This window comes from Trichechus manatus, unplaced genomic scaffold (genome assembly GCF_000243295.1).
Source record: "Trichechus manatus latirostris isolate Lorelei unplaced genomic scaffold, TriManLat1.0 scaffold00057, whole genome shotgun sequence".
NCBI classification, from domain to species: domain Eukaryota; kingdom Metazoa; phylum Chordata; class Mammalia; order Sirenia; family Trichechidae; genus Trichechus; species Trichechus manatus.
The window spans coordinates 2,030,236-2,043,534 of NW_004443993.1; the positions used below are offsets into that span (position 1 = coordinate 2,030,236).

Genomic DNA, 13,299 nt, shown 5'->3' on the forward strand with positions numbered 1-13,299 from the left:
TCAACCATGTTTGGAGCTTTTAAACAAATGCAAGCTTTGTAAAGTACAGTGAATCACACAGCAAGCAAAATTAACTAACGGCCAACCTTGTTTCCACCTTTTGTTTCATGAGGAAGCCTCTCTATGCACCCTGTCGTCTCCACAAGTGCCCATTATTACCGTATGTGTAACATACTTATCTGCTTTGTACTCGCATGAAGCCATCTGCAACCACCAATGAAAAACTTTCATGAACAGCATTAGACAACTATTGATTGAGCATTGACTCTCCTCCAGTCATGGTTCTGGGGCTGAGCAAGCAGCAGTAAGACAGACCATTATTATCCCACCCTGCCTCATGAGTGGCGGGGGCAGGCAAACTCCACAAGTGAACAAGGTGATTTTAGACAAATGGATAAATGGATGGTTGGATGGATGATAGATACCTGCAGTAGAGTCCTCTCCGACTCATGGCAACCTTATATACAACAGAATGTAACATTGCCTGGTCCTGCATCATCCTCACAATCGTTGGCATGTTCAAGTCCATCATTACAGCTATCATGCCAACCTGTCTCACCGAGCGTCTTCCCCACCCTTACCCATTGCCATTGAGTCAATTCTGACTCATAGCGACCCAGTAAGAGTAGAATTGCCCCATAGGTTTTCCAAGGCTGTAATCTTTATAGAAGCAGACTGCCACATCTTTCTCCCACCAAGTGGCTGATGGGTTCTAACCATTGACCTTTTAACCACTGCATCATCAGGGCTCCTTTCCTTGCCCTTGGTGGCCCTCTATTTTACCCAACATGATTTCTTCCTCCAGTGATTGATCCCTCCTAATGACATGTCCAAAGCAAGCAAGTTGGACAGTATTCTGTTGTGATCCATAAGGTTTTCATTGGCTCATTTTCAAAAGTAGGCCTTTCTTCCTACTTTTAGTCTGGAAGCTCTGCTGAAACCTGTCCACCATGGGTGACCCTGCTGGTATTTGAAAAATTGGTGGCACAGCTTCCAGCATCACAGCAACACACAAGCCAGCACAGTATGAAAAACTGACAGAGGTGGTTTTAGAGAATGATAAATGTTACGAGCAATAAAAAGAAAAGAGAATGGGGATGGAGGAACTCTTAACCTTGCTATGTTCCTCTCCACCCAAAACCAAACCCGTTGCTGTCGAGTCTACTTCCACTCATAGCAACCCAACAGGGCAAAATAGAACTTCCCCATACGGTTTCCAAGGCTGTAATCTCCACAGAAGCAGACTGCTACATCTTTCTCCTGCAGAGTGGCTGGTGGGTTTGAACTGCCGACCTTTCTGTGAGCATCTGAGTACTTAACCACTGTGCCACCAGGGCTCCTTTGTTCCTCTCCAGATTTGCTTATTAAAGTGCATCGATCCATGTGTGCAGCTGGATTTTTTTTTTGTATATATATTCATCTGTGTAACCACAACCCAGATGAAGATCTAGAACATTCGCATTACCCGGGAAGGCAGTGTGTGCCCTTTCAAATCAGCCCTCTCCCCTTGAGAGGTAACCACAGTACTGATTCTGTTACTACAGATTGGTTTTGCCTGTTTGAGAACTTCACATAACTGTAATCATACAGCATCCCTTTGTGTCTGTGACACAGCCATGTTGTTGCCTGTCTCAGTAGGTTCTTTGTTATTGCTGTATAGTATTCCACTGTAAGGATGGAGCACCACTTGTTTATCTATTCACCTGCTGTTGTGGATTGAATTGTGCCCCCCCTCAAATATGGGTTGTAAATGCTAACTCCTACAATACCTGTGGATGTGATCCCATTTGGGAATAGGGTTTTCTTTGTTACGTTAATGAGGCCATATCAGTGTAGGATGTGTCTTATGCCAATCACATTTGAGATATAAAACGAGCAGATTAGGCACAGAGAAGCAAGCACAAATGGAGGGGCAGATACATGCTGTCTCAGTCATCTAGTGCTGCTGTAACAGAAATACCACAAGTGGATAGCTTTAACAAAGAGAAATTTATTTCCGCACAGTAAAGTAGGCTGAAGGTCCAAATTCAGGGCGCCAGCTCCAGGGGAAGGCTCTCTCTGGGCTCTGGTGGAAGGTGCTTGTCATCAATCTTCCCCTGGACTAGGAGTTTCTCAGCACAGGGACCCCCGGTCCAAAGGACATGCTCTGTTACTGGCACTGCTTTCTTGGTGGTATGAGGTCCCCAATTCTCTGCTTGCTTCCCTTTCATCTCTTGTAAGATAAAAGGTGGTTCAGGGCACACCCTAGGGAAACTCCCTTTACATTGGATCAGGCATGTGACCTTAGTAAAGGTGTTATACAATCCCACCTTAATCCTCTAACGTAAAATTGCAATCACAAAATGGAGGACAACCACACAATACTGGGAATTATGGCCCAGCCAAATTGATACACACATTTTTGGGGGGACACAGTTCAATCCATGACACATGCCACGTGGAGATCTCTAAAGAACACCAGAGAAGCTGAAACAAGGATCTTTCCCCAGGGCAGACAGAAAAATCCTTTCCCTAGAGCCTGGACCCTGAATTCAGACCTCTAGCTTCCTAACCTGTGAGACAATAAATTTGTTTGTTAAAGCCACCCACTTGTGGGATTTCTGTCATAGCAGCACTAAGAAACTAAGACACCTGCTGATGAACTTCTGAGTTGTTTCCAGTTGTTGCCCATTACGAAGAAAGCTGCTATGAAGGTCTGCGTACCTATTCTAGTGTGTGACTTTCTGTGGACATAGGCTTTATTTCTTTTGGAGAATAGCTAAAAGTGGGATTTCACATTGTTTGTGAGATTTAGATAAAAACCCATTGCTGTCGACTGTAGAACTGCTCATGAGGTTTCAAGGCTATAATCTTTACAGAAGCAGGCTGCCATGTCTTTCTCCCGAGGAGCGACTGGTATGTTTGAACTGTCAACCAGTTGGTTAGCAGCTGAGTGCTTAACCACTGCACCACCAGGGCTCCTTGAGATCTAGATAATCCCCTGTAAAGCGCTGCAGCTTCCAGTGGTTGGCTCCGTGCACATGTCCTTACTCGCCAACCTCTTCGGGGTTGATTCTGCTGATGTCCCGTGGAGACTCTGGATGTGAAAGAATGTTGGTGCTATAAGGAAGGGCTGCTGGGGGGTGTGGGGGCTTTTTTCCCCCACCCACCCTTAGACTCCGTCTTCTCCCACTGTCCTATCTCCCTTGGACCCCCTTTTACTTTCCTTTGAAAATACCTGACTTTTTCTAAAAACGATACATGCTCAGTGTGTAAGAAAAAAGATTCCATACAAAAAAGAAGTAAAGATGGGGCCAAATCAAAACACCGAATATGAATGTCCATTGGCTGGCGGCAACAGCATTAAACACTATAAAAAACCAGTTGCCATCAGGGTGATTCCGGCTCATGGGACCCCACGTGGTCAGAGTAGAACTCTTAAGAGTTTTCATTAGGTTTAAAATTTTTTTTTTATTATTATTTTTGTTGTTGTTGAGAATATACACAGCTAAACAAACACCAGTTCAACAACTGCGACATGTACAATTCAGGGACATTGATTACATTCTTTAAGTTGTACAACCATTCTTACCTTCCTTTTCTGACTTAGCTCTCCCATTAACATAAATTCACTGCCTCATAAGCTTTCTGTCTAACCTTTTGAATCGCTGTTGTCAATTTAATCCCATATAGATATGTAAAAACGGTATGGAGGCAATGTTTGACCTCCTCCAACTTCACGAGGGGTAAGGAGAATCAAGATCAACAGCCCAAGGTTGATTCCTAAGAGGGGGTCAGACATGCCTCCTCTCTCTGCCATCTTTACCAATTCTGACGCCACCTGTTCCTCCCACAGCACTCTCTACTGGGTTTGATATTTCATTGCAATGGCCACACAGAACTCACAGACCATCCTCACAATTATGGGGTTTATTAGGGAAGTAACAGTTACAATTCAGGCTCAGGAACACTCAAAAGACAGTTCTTCCATCAGGATAGCCTCTTTCCCCGCTGTGCTCCCAGGCACGCCTCTCCCTCTCTCCCTGGCCCTCAGCCTCTGCCCAAAGGCACTCAGCTTACTCTCTCTCTGGGCCGGGAAGCCCACCACACCTCAGCCTCTGCCCAAAGGCACTCAGCTTACTCTCTCTCTGGGCCAGGAAGTCCACCACACCATCTCCGGCTGCCAGGCCCGTACTGCCGGCTATCCTTCCTTGGTGGTGAGCTCCTCCCCTCTGCTCTGGAACTGGCTCTTTTTTTAAGGCAAAACCGACCAATCCCCTTGGTAGGCCACAATTACCCTATCACACAATCACCTGGATGCAAGTTACAAGCCCATGGCTAGAAAGGCCACACACAAAAGTAATTAATGGCACCTCAAGATAGTGCTTTAAAAGAACATGATGCTCAAGGCAGACATTCTTTACTAATTAAGCTGAACCCTTGTTTGGTTGGAAACCCTGGTGGCATAGTGGTTAAGAGCTATGGCTGCTAACCAAAAGGTTGGCAGTTTGAATTCACCAGGTGTTCCCCTGGAAACTCTATGGGGCAGTTCTACTCTGTCCTATAGGGTCGCTATGAGTCGGAATCGACTGGACGGCAATGGGTTTATTGTTTGGTTTAAAGAAGACTTTAGGGAGTAATTTTGGTTTAAGGTTTAAAGATGATCTCAAGGTAATAGTTTCAGAGGTTCATCCAGCCTCAACGGCTCAATAAAATCTAGATTCCATGAGAATTTTAAATTCTGTTCTGCATTCCCTGTCCCCCCCTCCTTTTGATCAGGATTCTTCTATAGAATCTTTGATCAAAATATTCAGTAATGGTAGCCAGGCACCATGCTCCATAGAGTTTTCAATCGATGATTTTTCAGAAGTAGATTGCCAGACCTTTCTTCCAAGGTGCCTGTCTGTGAACACGAACCACCAACCTTTCAGTTAGCAGCTAAGTGCTTAATCATTTGCACCACCCAGGAACTCCATGGAACATTATAAAAAAAATCCAAACCAGTTGGGACTCCTTGGAACGCTATTAAAAAAAAAGGAAAAAATGTTGCTGTTGAGTCAATTCTGACTCATAGTGATGCTATAGGACAGAGTAGAACTATCTTTACGGAAGCAGACCGCCACATCTTTTTACCATGGAGCAGCTGGTCGGTTCGAACCGCTGACCTTTCAGTTAGCAGCTGAGCGCTTAACCACTGCCACCAGGGTTCCATGAAACACTTTACAGAGTTTAAAATAAACTAGAAAAGTGGAAATGCATGCAAATGCAATAAAAATAGAAAACATACGCATGAACCTGGCAAAGCTCAAATTCAGGGGGTGGTTACTTCTTGGGGTTATTGTTGTTAGGTGCCATCTAGTCGGTTCCAACTCATAGCGACCCTATGTACAACAGAACGGAACACTGCCTGGTCTGCACCATCCTCACAATCTTTATGTTTGAGCCCATTGTTGCAGCCACTGTGTCAAGCCGTCTTGTTGAGGGTCTTCCTCTCTTTCGCTGACTATCTACTTTACGAAGCATGATGTCCTTCTCCAGGGACTGGTCTTTCCTCATAACATGTCCAAAGAACATGAGACAAAGTCTCACCACTCTTGCTTCTAAGGAGCATTCTGGCTGTACTTCTTCCAAGACAGATTTGTCCATTCTTCTGGCGGTCCATGGTATATTCAATAGTCTTTGCCAACACCATATTCAAATGCCTCAATTCTTCTTCAGTCTTTTTTATTCATTGTCCAGCTTTCATATGCATATGAGCAATTGAAAATACCACGGCTTGGGTCAGGCACACCTTAGTCCTCAAAGCGATATGTTTGTTTCTGAACACTTTAAAGAGGTCTTTTGCAGCAGATTTGCCCAATGCAATACGTCATTTGATTTCTTGACTGCTACTTCCATGGGCGTTGATTGTGGATCCAAGTAAAATGAAATCCTTGACAACTTCAATGTTTTCTGTTTATCATGATGTTGCTTATTGGTCCAGTTGTGAGGAATTTTGTTTTCTTTATGTTGAGGTGTAATCCATACTGAAGGCTGTATTCTTTGATCTTCAAAGTAAGTGCTTCAAGTCCTCTTCACTTTCAGTAAGCAAGGTTGTATCATCTGCATATTGCAGGTTGTTAATGAGACTTCCACCAATCCTGATGCCCTATTCTTCATATAGTCCAGCTTCTTGGATTATTTGCTCAGCATATAGATTGAATAAGTTTGGTGAAAGGATATAACCCTGACACACACCTTCCCTGATTTTAAACCATGCAGTATCACCTTGTTCTGTTGGAACGACTGCCTCTTGGTCTATGTACAGGTTCCTCATAAGCACAATTAAGTGTTTTGGAATTCCCATTCTTAGCAATGTTATCCATTGTGAAGGTAATGAGGTAAATGCAACCATGGAGGGTGGCAGAAGAAGCTTCAACTGCACTTGTAATGTTTGCTTTCTTTTATGGAGTGGTTTGTTGCCTTGTACTTTTCTGTATGCCTAAAATCCTTAAAAAAAAAACAACAAAAATTAAGTCACAAAGCACCTGGTTAGCACCAATGTTCAGTGGCTAGCATACTTCTAGACAACTCTAAATCCACTGCCATCGAGTTGATTCCAACTCATAGTGATCCTATAGGACAAAGTAGAACTGCCTCATAGGGTTTCCAAGGAATGGCTGGTGGATTCGAACTGCCAACCTTTAGGTTAGCAGCCAAGCTCTTAACCATTGTGCCACCAGGGCTCCATATGAACATATAAAGTATATAAAATAAATAACTTTACATTCATGTATACAATTGTTTGTATTTAAACCAAAGCAGTATATACACATGGTAAAAAAAGTTTCAATACAGCAGAAAAGTGCAAAAGTAAGCTTTCCTCTCCGGATGCCTTCCTCCAAAAGCATCCGTCAGCAACAGTTTGATATTTCCTTCCAGAAAATGGTTTGCATATACCTGCATATCTATGTGCTATTAAAGAGTTACAGAAATTGGATCATGTAACATAAGCCATTCTACATCTTGACCCCACCCTCCTTATCTTGGGGATTTTTTTTACATGAGCACAAATGGATCTACCTCTTTAAAGGCTACATAGCATTTCATAGATTATGGCTAGTATATCACAATCTATTTAACCATCCCTTATGGGTGGAAAGATAGGCATTTCCAGTTTTTGCTGTCATGAACAATTTTGCATGGACATCTTGTTCGTGCATCTTTGCATGCTTTTATAAAATTTACTCATGAGTTGAATTATTAACTGGCTCAAAGGAAAATACGTATGTGCATTTTAAGTTTTGAGAGATGTTGCCATGTGGATGGATAGATGTATGCCCTCCAGAGAAATTGCATAGTTTCACCCCCGCCCCAACCAATTCTGTGTGAGTGTCTGTTGCCCTTACCACCATTGCGTTTAATATCAAATTTAAAAAGTTTTGCCCATCCGCTAGGTTGTTTGGATTTTGTGCTTCTTGGAGTAAATTTGAGTAAGTTTGTACAAATGTTTATTGGTCCTTTTTACGAACTTTATAAATTCGTCCCTATATGGCCAGATCACTCTCCTGAAGGGCTGTACTGACACACACATCTTTCTTTGACTCACTTTCCCAGCCTCCTTCCTCCTCTCCTGATAATTTATCCCCTTCCACTTCACCCTTCACAGGCTTCCAGAATAATCTTTCTCACAAGAAAATCTGTTCACATTGGGCTGCCACTCAGTGTGACTTCACCCACCTGCCTACAGGACAAAGAGCCCAAACTCTTTGGTTTGGAAAGTCCTTTAAGATCTGGTTTCCACCCGACCCCCCAATCCTTATTATCGAGCACTTGTTATGTACAGATACCTTGTGGGTGGGTGCAGGGGGCCCAGAGGGGGACAAAGCAAGGAAGTGTCTACTTTTTGTAGCTGAAATTCTAGAGCAGTGTTTGTTTCTTGACCTTTTTTTCATTATCATCTACTAAGGAAAAAAATTTTAAAATTTAATTTAGATCAGTTAATTAAATCATTCCCAATTTAAATCACATTTAAGTTATCCCTAATGACAGAAATTAGGGATGAAGTAGAAGGTCAGAGAAAAAAAGCAAGGTCTTCAGCGAGATGGATTGACACACTGGCTGCAACAATGGGCTCAAGCGATTGTGAGGATGGTGCAGGACCAGGCAGTGTTTCCTTCTGTTGCACGTAGGGTCGCTATGAGTAGGAACCGACTCAAGGGCACCTAACAACAACGATAGAAATTAAATACTTAGGAATAAGATTTTGCCTGGTAGGGTTGGGTTTGGGGGGGCCACAAACCATTGTGATGTCTAAGGCTTTTTACTCCCGAGAACCAATTTTCTTCCCCTTGGGGGCGCTATGTCTTCGTTGAGAATGCACGTTTTGGAGGGCTAAACAAGTAAATAGATTATATCAGAGAGCCAAGAATGCTACAAAGAAAATAAGGGATAGTGGTTGAGGAAACCTAATCATCCCAGTCAGGAAAACCCTCCCCGGAAAAGGAAGACCAGCGCAAGCAAAGGAACAGCCAAGGCGAAGAAGGCCCTCTCACCTCTCTAAGCCTTTTTTTTTTTTTTTTCAGTAACAGAATGGAAATGATAATTTCCTCCTCACGGTTCCTGGCCCATAGTAAATGTCCAATAACTAGTTTTTGTTGTTATTATTTAAAATTTTCATTTTATTAAAAGGTAAATGAGATAAGTCCAGAGATGAGCCGCTGCCCTAGCCTGGCTCCCACTGGGTACCACCGTCCTGCGGCTCATGCAGTCGGCGTCTCTGCCTCCTTCCGCAGGGGGCGCTGTGGCAGAAGCGGCCGGGCTGCCCTAGGCGGCGGAACGGGAAGTCTCGTTCTCCCCCACTTCCGCTCTCTGGCCCGGGTTCGGACTGCGTGGATAAGATTTTGCAATGCCGACGGGAGACTTTGAGTGAGTCTGGGGGTCGCGGTGGGGCACCCAGGGGGATACTTTGGGGGTTCTGGGGAGTTTTATGGGGGTTGGATGCGCCGAGGCCTCGGGGACCTGGCATCGCTGACCGCACTCTCCCCGCGTAAACTTGTCCCCGCAGTTCGAAGCCCAGCTGGGCCGACCAGGTGGAAGAGGAGGGAGAGGACGGTGAGTACGCCCGGGTCGCCCCAAGTTACCGCAGCCAGCCCCCAACCCGGTCACTACCTTCTGCTCCGATTTTTCTCCGTGGCACCGCGGTCTGACCCCAGGTTCCCCATCACGGCCTGCCCCTGTTCCTGCGCCGCCCTCATCAAGGCCAGTCTCTTGCCACCTTCTGGTGCTCGTTGTGGCTAGTCCGCCTTCCTCCCATGCCGCTACCCGAGCGTCTTCACAGCTGCTCCCATGCTCCGGGGAGGAGTTTGTAACACCCAGTCTCCTGAGCCTTTGTACTAGCTCGTGGGGGTCTTTCTGGCCTGTCTGCCAACTTCATGCCAGGGCGTTGGAGCTCACAGTTGCTGGTCTCTCCTCTGGCCCAGGAATCCTTTACCCCCTGCTACTGCCCGAGGTTAACACAACCAGCCCCCTGCCCCTGCACGACTGCCCTAAGATGCTTTTTGCCCAGTCCTCTGCCTTCGTCACCTCCTGGTGTGGGTGTCATCGCAAAGGTCCCTCCATTTCAGCTTTGGGCTTCGGCGCCTTGAACTGACCCCTACTCCCCACACTCTCTCACAGACAAATGCGTCACCAGCGAGCTCCTCAAGGGGATCCCTCTGGCCGCTGGCGACACCAGCCCAGAGCCTGAGCTACTGCCGGGAGGTGAGTGACGACCTTTACTGTTCCTGCACTGGGCCCTCCCACGACTCCCTGCCCATTCAGGTCCCCAGTACCCAGGGCTTGGCTCTGCTCACCACTCCTCCTCTCTCGCAGCTCCACTGCCACCTCCTAAGGAGGTCATCAACGGAAACATCAAGACAGTGACTGAGTACAAGATAGACGAGGATGGCAAGAAGTTGAAGGTGAGGCTGGGGGAGAGGGTGGGTGCCGTAATGGTTGGGTGCACTTGGACTGGGATGAGGTGGTGTGTGGGGACAGGGTCGGTTAAGAAGATCCTTTGGCCCCAGGAGCCTTGGGACACAGAAAGCCCAACCCTCTACCTTGTCCACAGATTGTCCGCACCTTCCGTATTGAGACCCGGAAGGCCTCAAAGGCTGTCGCAAGGAGGAAGGTGAGACCCTCCTCCCCGTTTTTGGAACTACCTCAGGGCTGACCCAGCGGGATTGGGAGTTCTTTTTCCCAGTGCCTTTGTTTCCTGAGGTGGGGTTTAAGTGTTTTTTTTTTTGTTTGTTTGTTTTTTAACCTATTTTACTGAAGCAGAACTGAGATGTAGGAGTGTTTTCACTCTCTTGAGGCCCTGAAGAGTCCAGGGAGCAGGAGGGGATATGGTTAGATTTTTATTTCTTTTAGCTTGTCTACCTGGAGGAAGAGAGCCAAGGCCTCCCCTGAGGTGGTCAAAGCACCTCCCGTTTAGCTGGGCTAAACACTCCTGAAAGAAGTGATAACAATAAATACGCTTGGCACAATTTTCTGAATTCTTTCTCTGTCAGATTCTATGCCAAATGTTTTATAGGGAGTATTTTCTTATTTGGTCATAGCAACCAGTTGTGGTCCCCATTTTATAGGGGAGGAAGCTGAGGCTCAGGTTGTTTAGCTCAAGGCCCCTTGTGGCCTGGGTAACCCCTGACCCCTGCACCCTTGCTCTGAACCATTCTTGAGTGGTACCCACCCCCTCCACCCCCAGTGTGAGTCACTTTGAAGTCCACCAGCCCACACAGGCCCCAGCAGGACTTGTCAGCTGTGCACCTGTTTCCCCCTTGGAGCCCCTGTTTTCTCATCTGGAACATGGGGCTGAGAGCTGCGCCTGCCTCCTGGAGCTAGTGTGAATCCAGGGCCTGGCATGCACTCAGGGAACAGGAACTGTTGTTATTGCCATGGGTCGGGGGGGCACTTGGGGGAATGGAGAATGGGGGGGTTCAAGGCCCAGATTCCCTGGGGGTAGGTGTTCTAGGGTTGGCTGCCAATATAGAACCCCTGAGCTGCGTGCCATCCTGCCTTGAGCCCAGAACTGGAAGAAGTTTGGGAACTCAGAGTTTGACCCACCAGGGCCCAATGTGGCCACCACCACAGTCAGTGACGATGTCTCCATGACGTTCATCACCAGCAAAGAAGTAAGCGGGCAACAGAATGGGGCTGGTGCCCAGAGTGGCAGTGGTAGGGGTGCGACAGCCCCCCTCTGAGCTGCTCCTACCTGCCCCTGCCAGGACCTGAACTGCCAGGAGGAGGAGGACCCAATGAACAAGCTCAAGGGCCAGAAGATCGTGTCCTGCCGCATCTGCAAGGGCGACCACTGGACCACCCGCTGCCCCTACAAGGACACGCTGGGGCCCATGCAGAAGGAACTGGCTGAGCAGCTGGGCCTGTCCACTGGCGAGAAGGAGAAGCTGCCTGGAGGTGCTGGGGCTGGGGATGTGGCTGGTAGGCCGGGGTGCGGGGAGGCTTGGACATCGCCTGCTATCTGACCATCAGCTGTCCCCTTCACAGCTGTCATCTGACAGTGGCAGCACCACAAGGATGTGGCCATAGTCCGTGTTCGTGCAGGGGGTGGGGTGTGAGTGTGTGAGGCTGGCCAAGTGGGTGCTGTGAGTGCTGGGGATGGGTGCTTGTCTCTTGGTAGGTGTGGGTGTGTGTGCTCTTAACCACCAGAACCCTTCATGCATGCCCGTGCGTGTGTTTGTAACCACACTGTGCACTGCATGTGGTTGTCCCCTGCATGTGTGAGACTTGCTGGCTGTGGTCCTGCTGGTGACTTAACACCTGTCCTGACTTATGTCTGTGTCTGTCTACCAGATGTGTGTGTGTGTGTGTGTGCGCGCGCGCGTGTACGCATGCGCGTACTCACACGTGACTGCAGTACATGTCCTTCAGCTTGTCCATGGCATGATTTGCCGATTGTGACCTTGTGTCTGGACAGCACTTCATCAGGACTTGGGTGTGAAGCACACTCACCTGCTGTGCGTGGGACCTGCGAGGTGTGTGTGTGGGCGCCTCGAACTATGCCTGCTCTGTGGGTTTTTGCTCTGTCAGTGTTGCTAACAGGATGCTTAAATGGTGCCTTCTTCCTGGATATGACCTTGATGTCACCACGGCCACTGCAGCTCTGGGCCTCAGAGGAACTAGCCCAGATGCTTGTGGCTTGGCAGGCAGTACCTGGGCTGGGTTAGGGCCTGAGCCGCCAGCACCCTGGGCAGGTCTGTCCCTCCATCTGCGCCAGGGTGGGGCCTTCCCCTAACCATGGTTTTGATCTCCAGAGCTGGAGCCTGTGCAGGCCACCCAGAGCAAGACAGGAAAATACGTGCCACCAAGCCTACGGGACGGGGCCAGCCGCCGCGGGGAGTCCATGCAGCCCAACCGCAGAGGTGAGTGAGGGGGCACCTGACGCCGGCCGTATGAGCACCTCCCAGCACCCTGTAATTATCTTGCATGTGGGGCTGGGCGCAGCTTTCCCCTGAGAGCTGCCTCTCCTTGCCTGCCTAGCCGATGATAATGCCACCATCCGCGTTACCAATCTGTCCGAGGACACGCGGGAGACCGATCTGCAGGAACTCTTCCGGCCCTTTGGCTCCATCTCCCGCATCTACCTGGCGAAGGACAAGACCACCGGCCAGTCCAAGGTGGGGTGGCGGCCATGGGGGTGGGCGGCGGGGTCGTCTGTCCTGGCTTGGCCCTGAGTGTGCCTGACCTTGTTCCTTCCCCCAGGGCTTCGCCTTCATCAGCTTCCACCGCCGCGAGGATGCCGCCCGCGCCATCGCTGGGGTGTCCGGCTTCGGCTACGACCACCTCATCCTCAATGTCGAGTGGGCCAAGTAAGGCCCCTGCCCTGATCCACCTTCCCTGTCCTCGCTCTCTCAACCTTGTCACAATAGCGAGCCCTGCTCCGACTTCATCATTGGCATGGGCTGTTTGTACTAAGGCTGTTTAGCATCCTTTTCATTTCACAGAAGGGCACAAGGCACAAGGCAGTCAGCCCAGGGCCAGGCCAGGCTTGCAACCCATCAGTCTGGCTCCTGCACTGTGCCTGTCTTCCACCCTACCCCACCCTGGCTCCAGTCTTTGCGGGGGTTGGGGGGGTCTTGGGATTCCCTTGGGGGTCTGGAGCCCCCACACTTGCCTTTCTTACACCTTTTTTCTCCCTTTCTAGGCCATCAACAAACTAAGCCAGGGGCCACCATGGCTGCTGCTCAAGCCCTGGTCTCAGGACCCTTTGCCACAGGAGGTGGCTTCCAACAGCAGGACTCCAAGGGCAATAAAAAAGGCTCGGATCATCCTCCACGTGCTCCA

The 13,299-nt window shown here is 48.5% G+C and overlaps 1 protein-coding gene across 1 annotated transcript; it reads left to right on the top strand.

Moving 5' to 3' along the window:
- The first annotated feature begins 8,802 nt into the window (after positions 1 to 8,802).
- On the top strand, positions 8,803 to 13,266 carry EIF3G (eukaryotic translation initiation factor 3 subunit G). Its single transcript, XM_004378556.2, has 11 exons — positions 8,803 to 8,886; positions 9,026 to 9,072; positions 9,637 to 9,720; positions 9,832 to 9,920; positions 10,070 to 10,129; positions 11,025 to 11,129; positions 11,223 to 11,412; positions 12,270 to 12,377; positions 12,496 to 12,632; positions 12,718 to 12,824; positions 13,160 to 13,266. Exons 1-11 carry the CDS (start codon positions 8,867 to 8,869, stop codon positions 13,173 to 13,175), a joined length of 963 nt encoding a protein of 320 aa, XP_004378613.2. The 5' UTR covers positions 8,803 to 8,866; the 3' UTR covers positions 13,176 to 13,266.
- Positions 13,267 to 13,299: the final 33 nt, after the last annotated feature.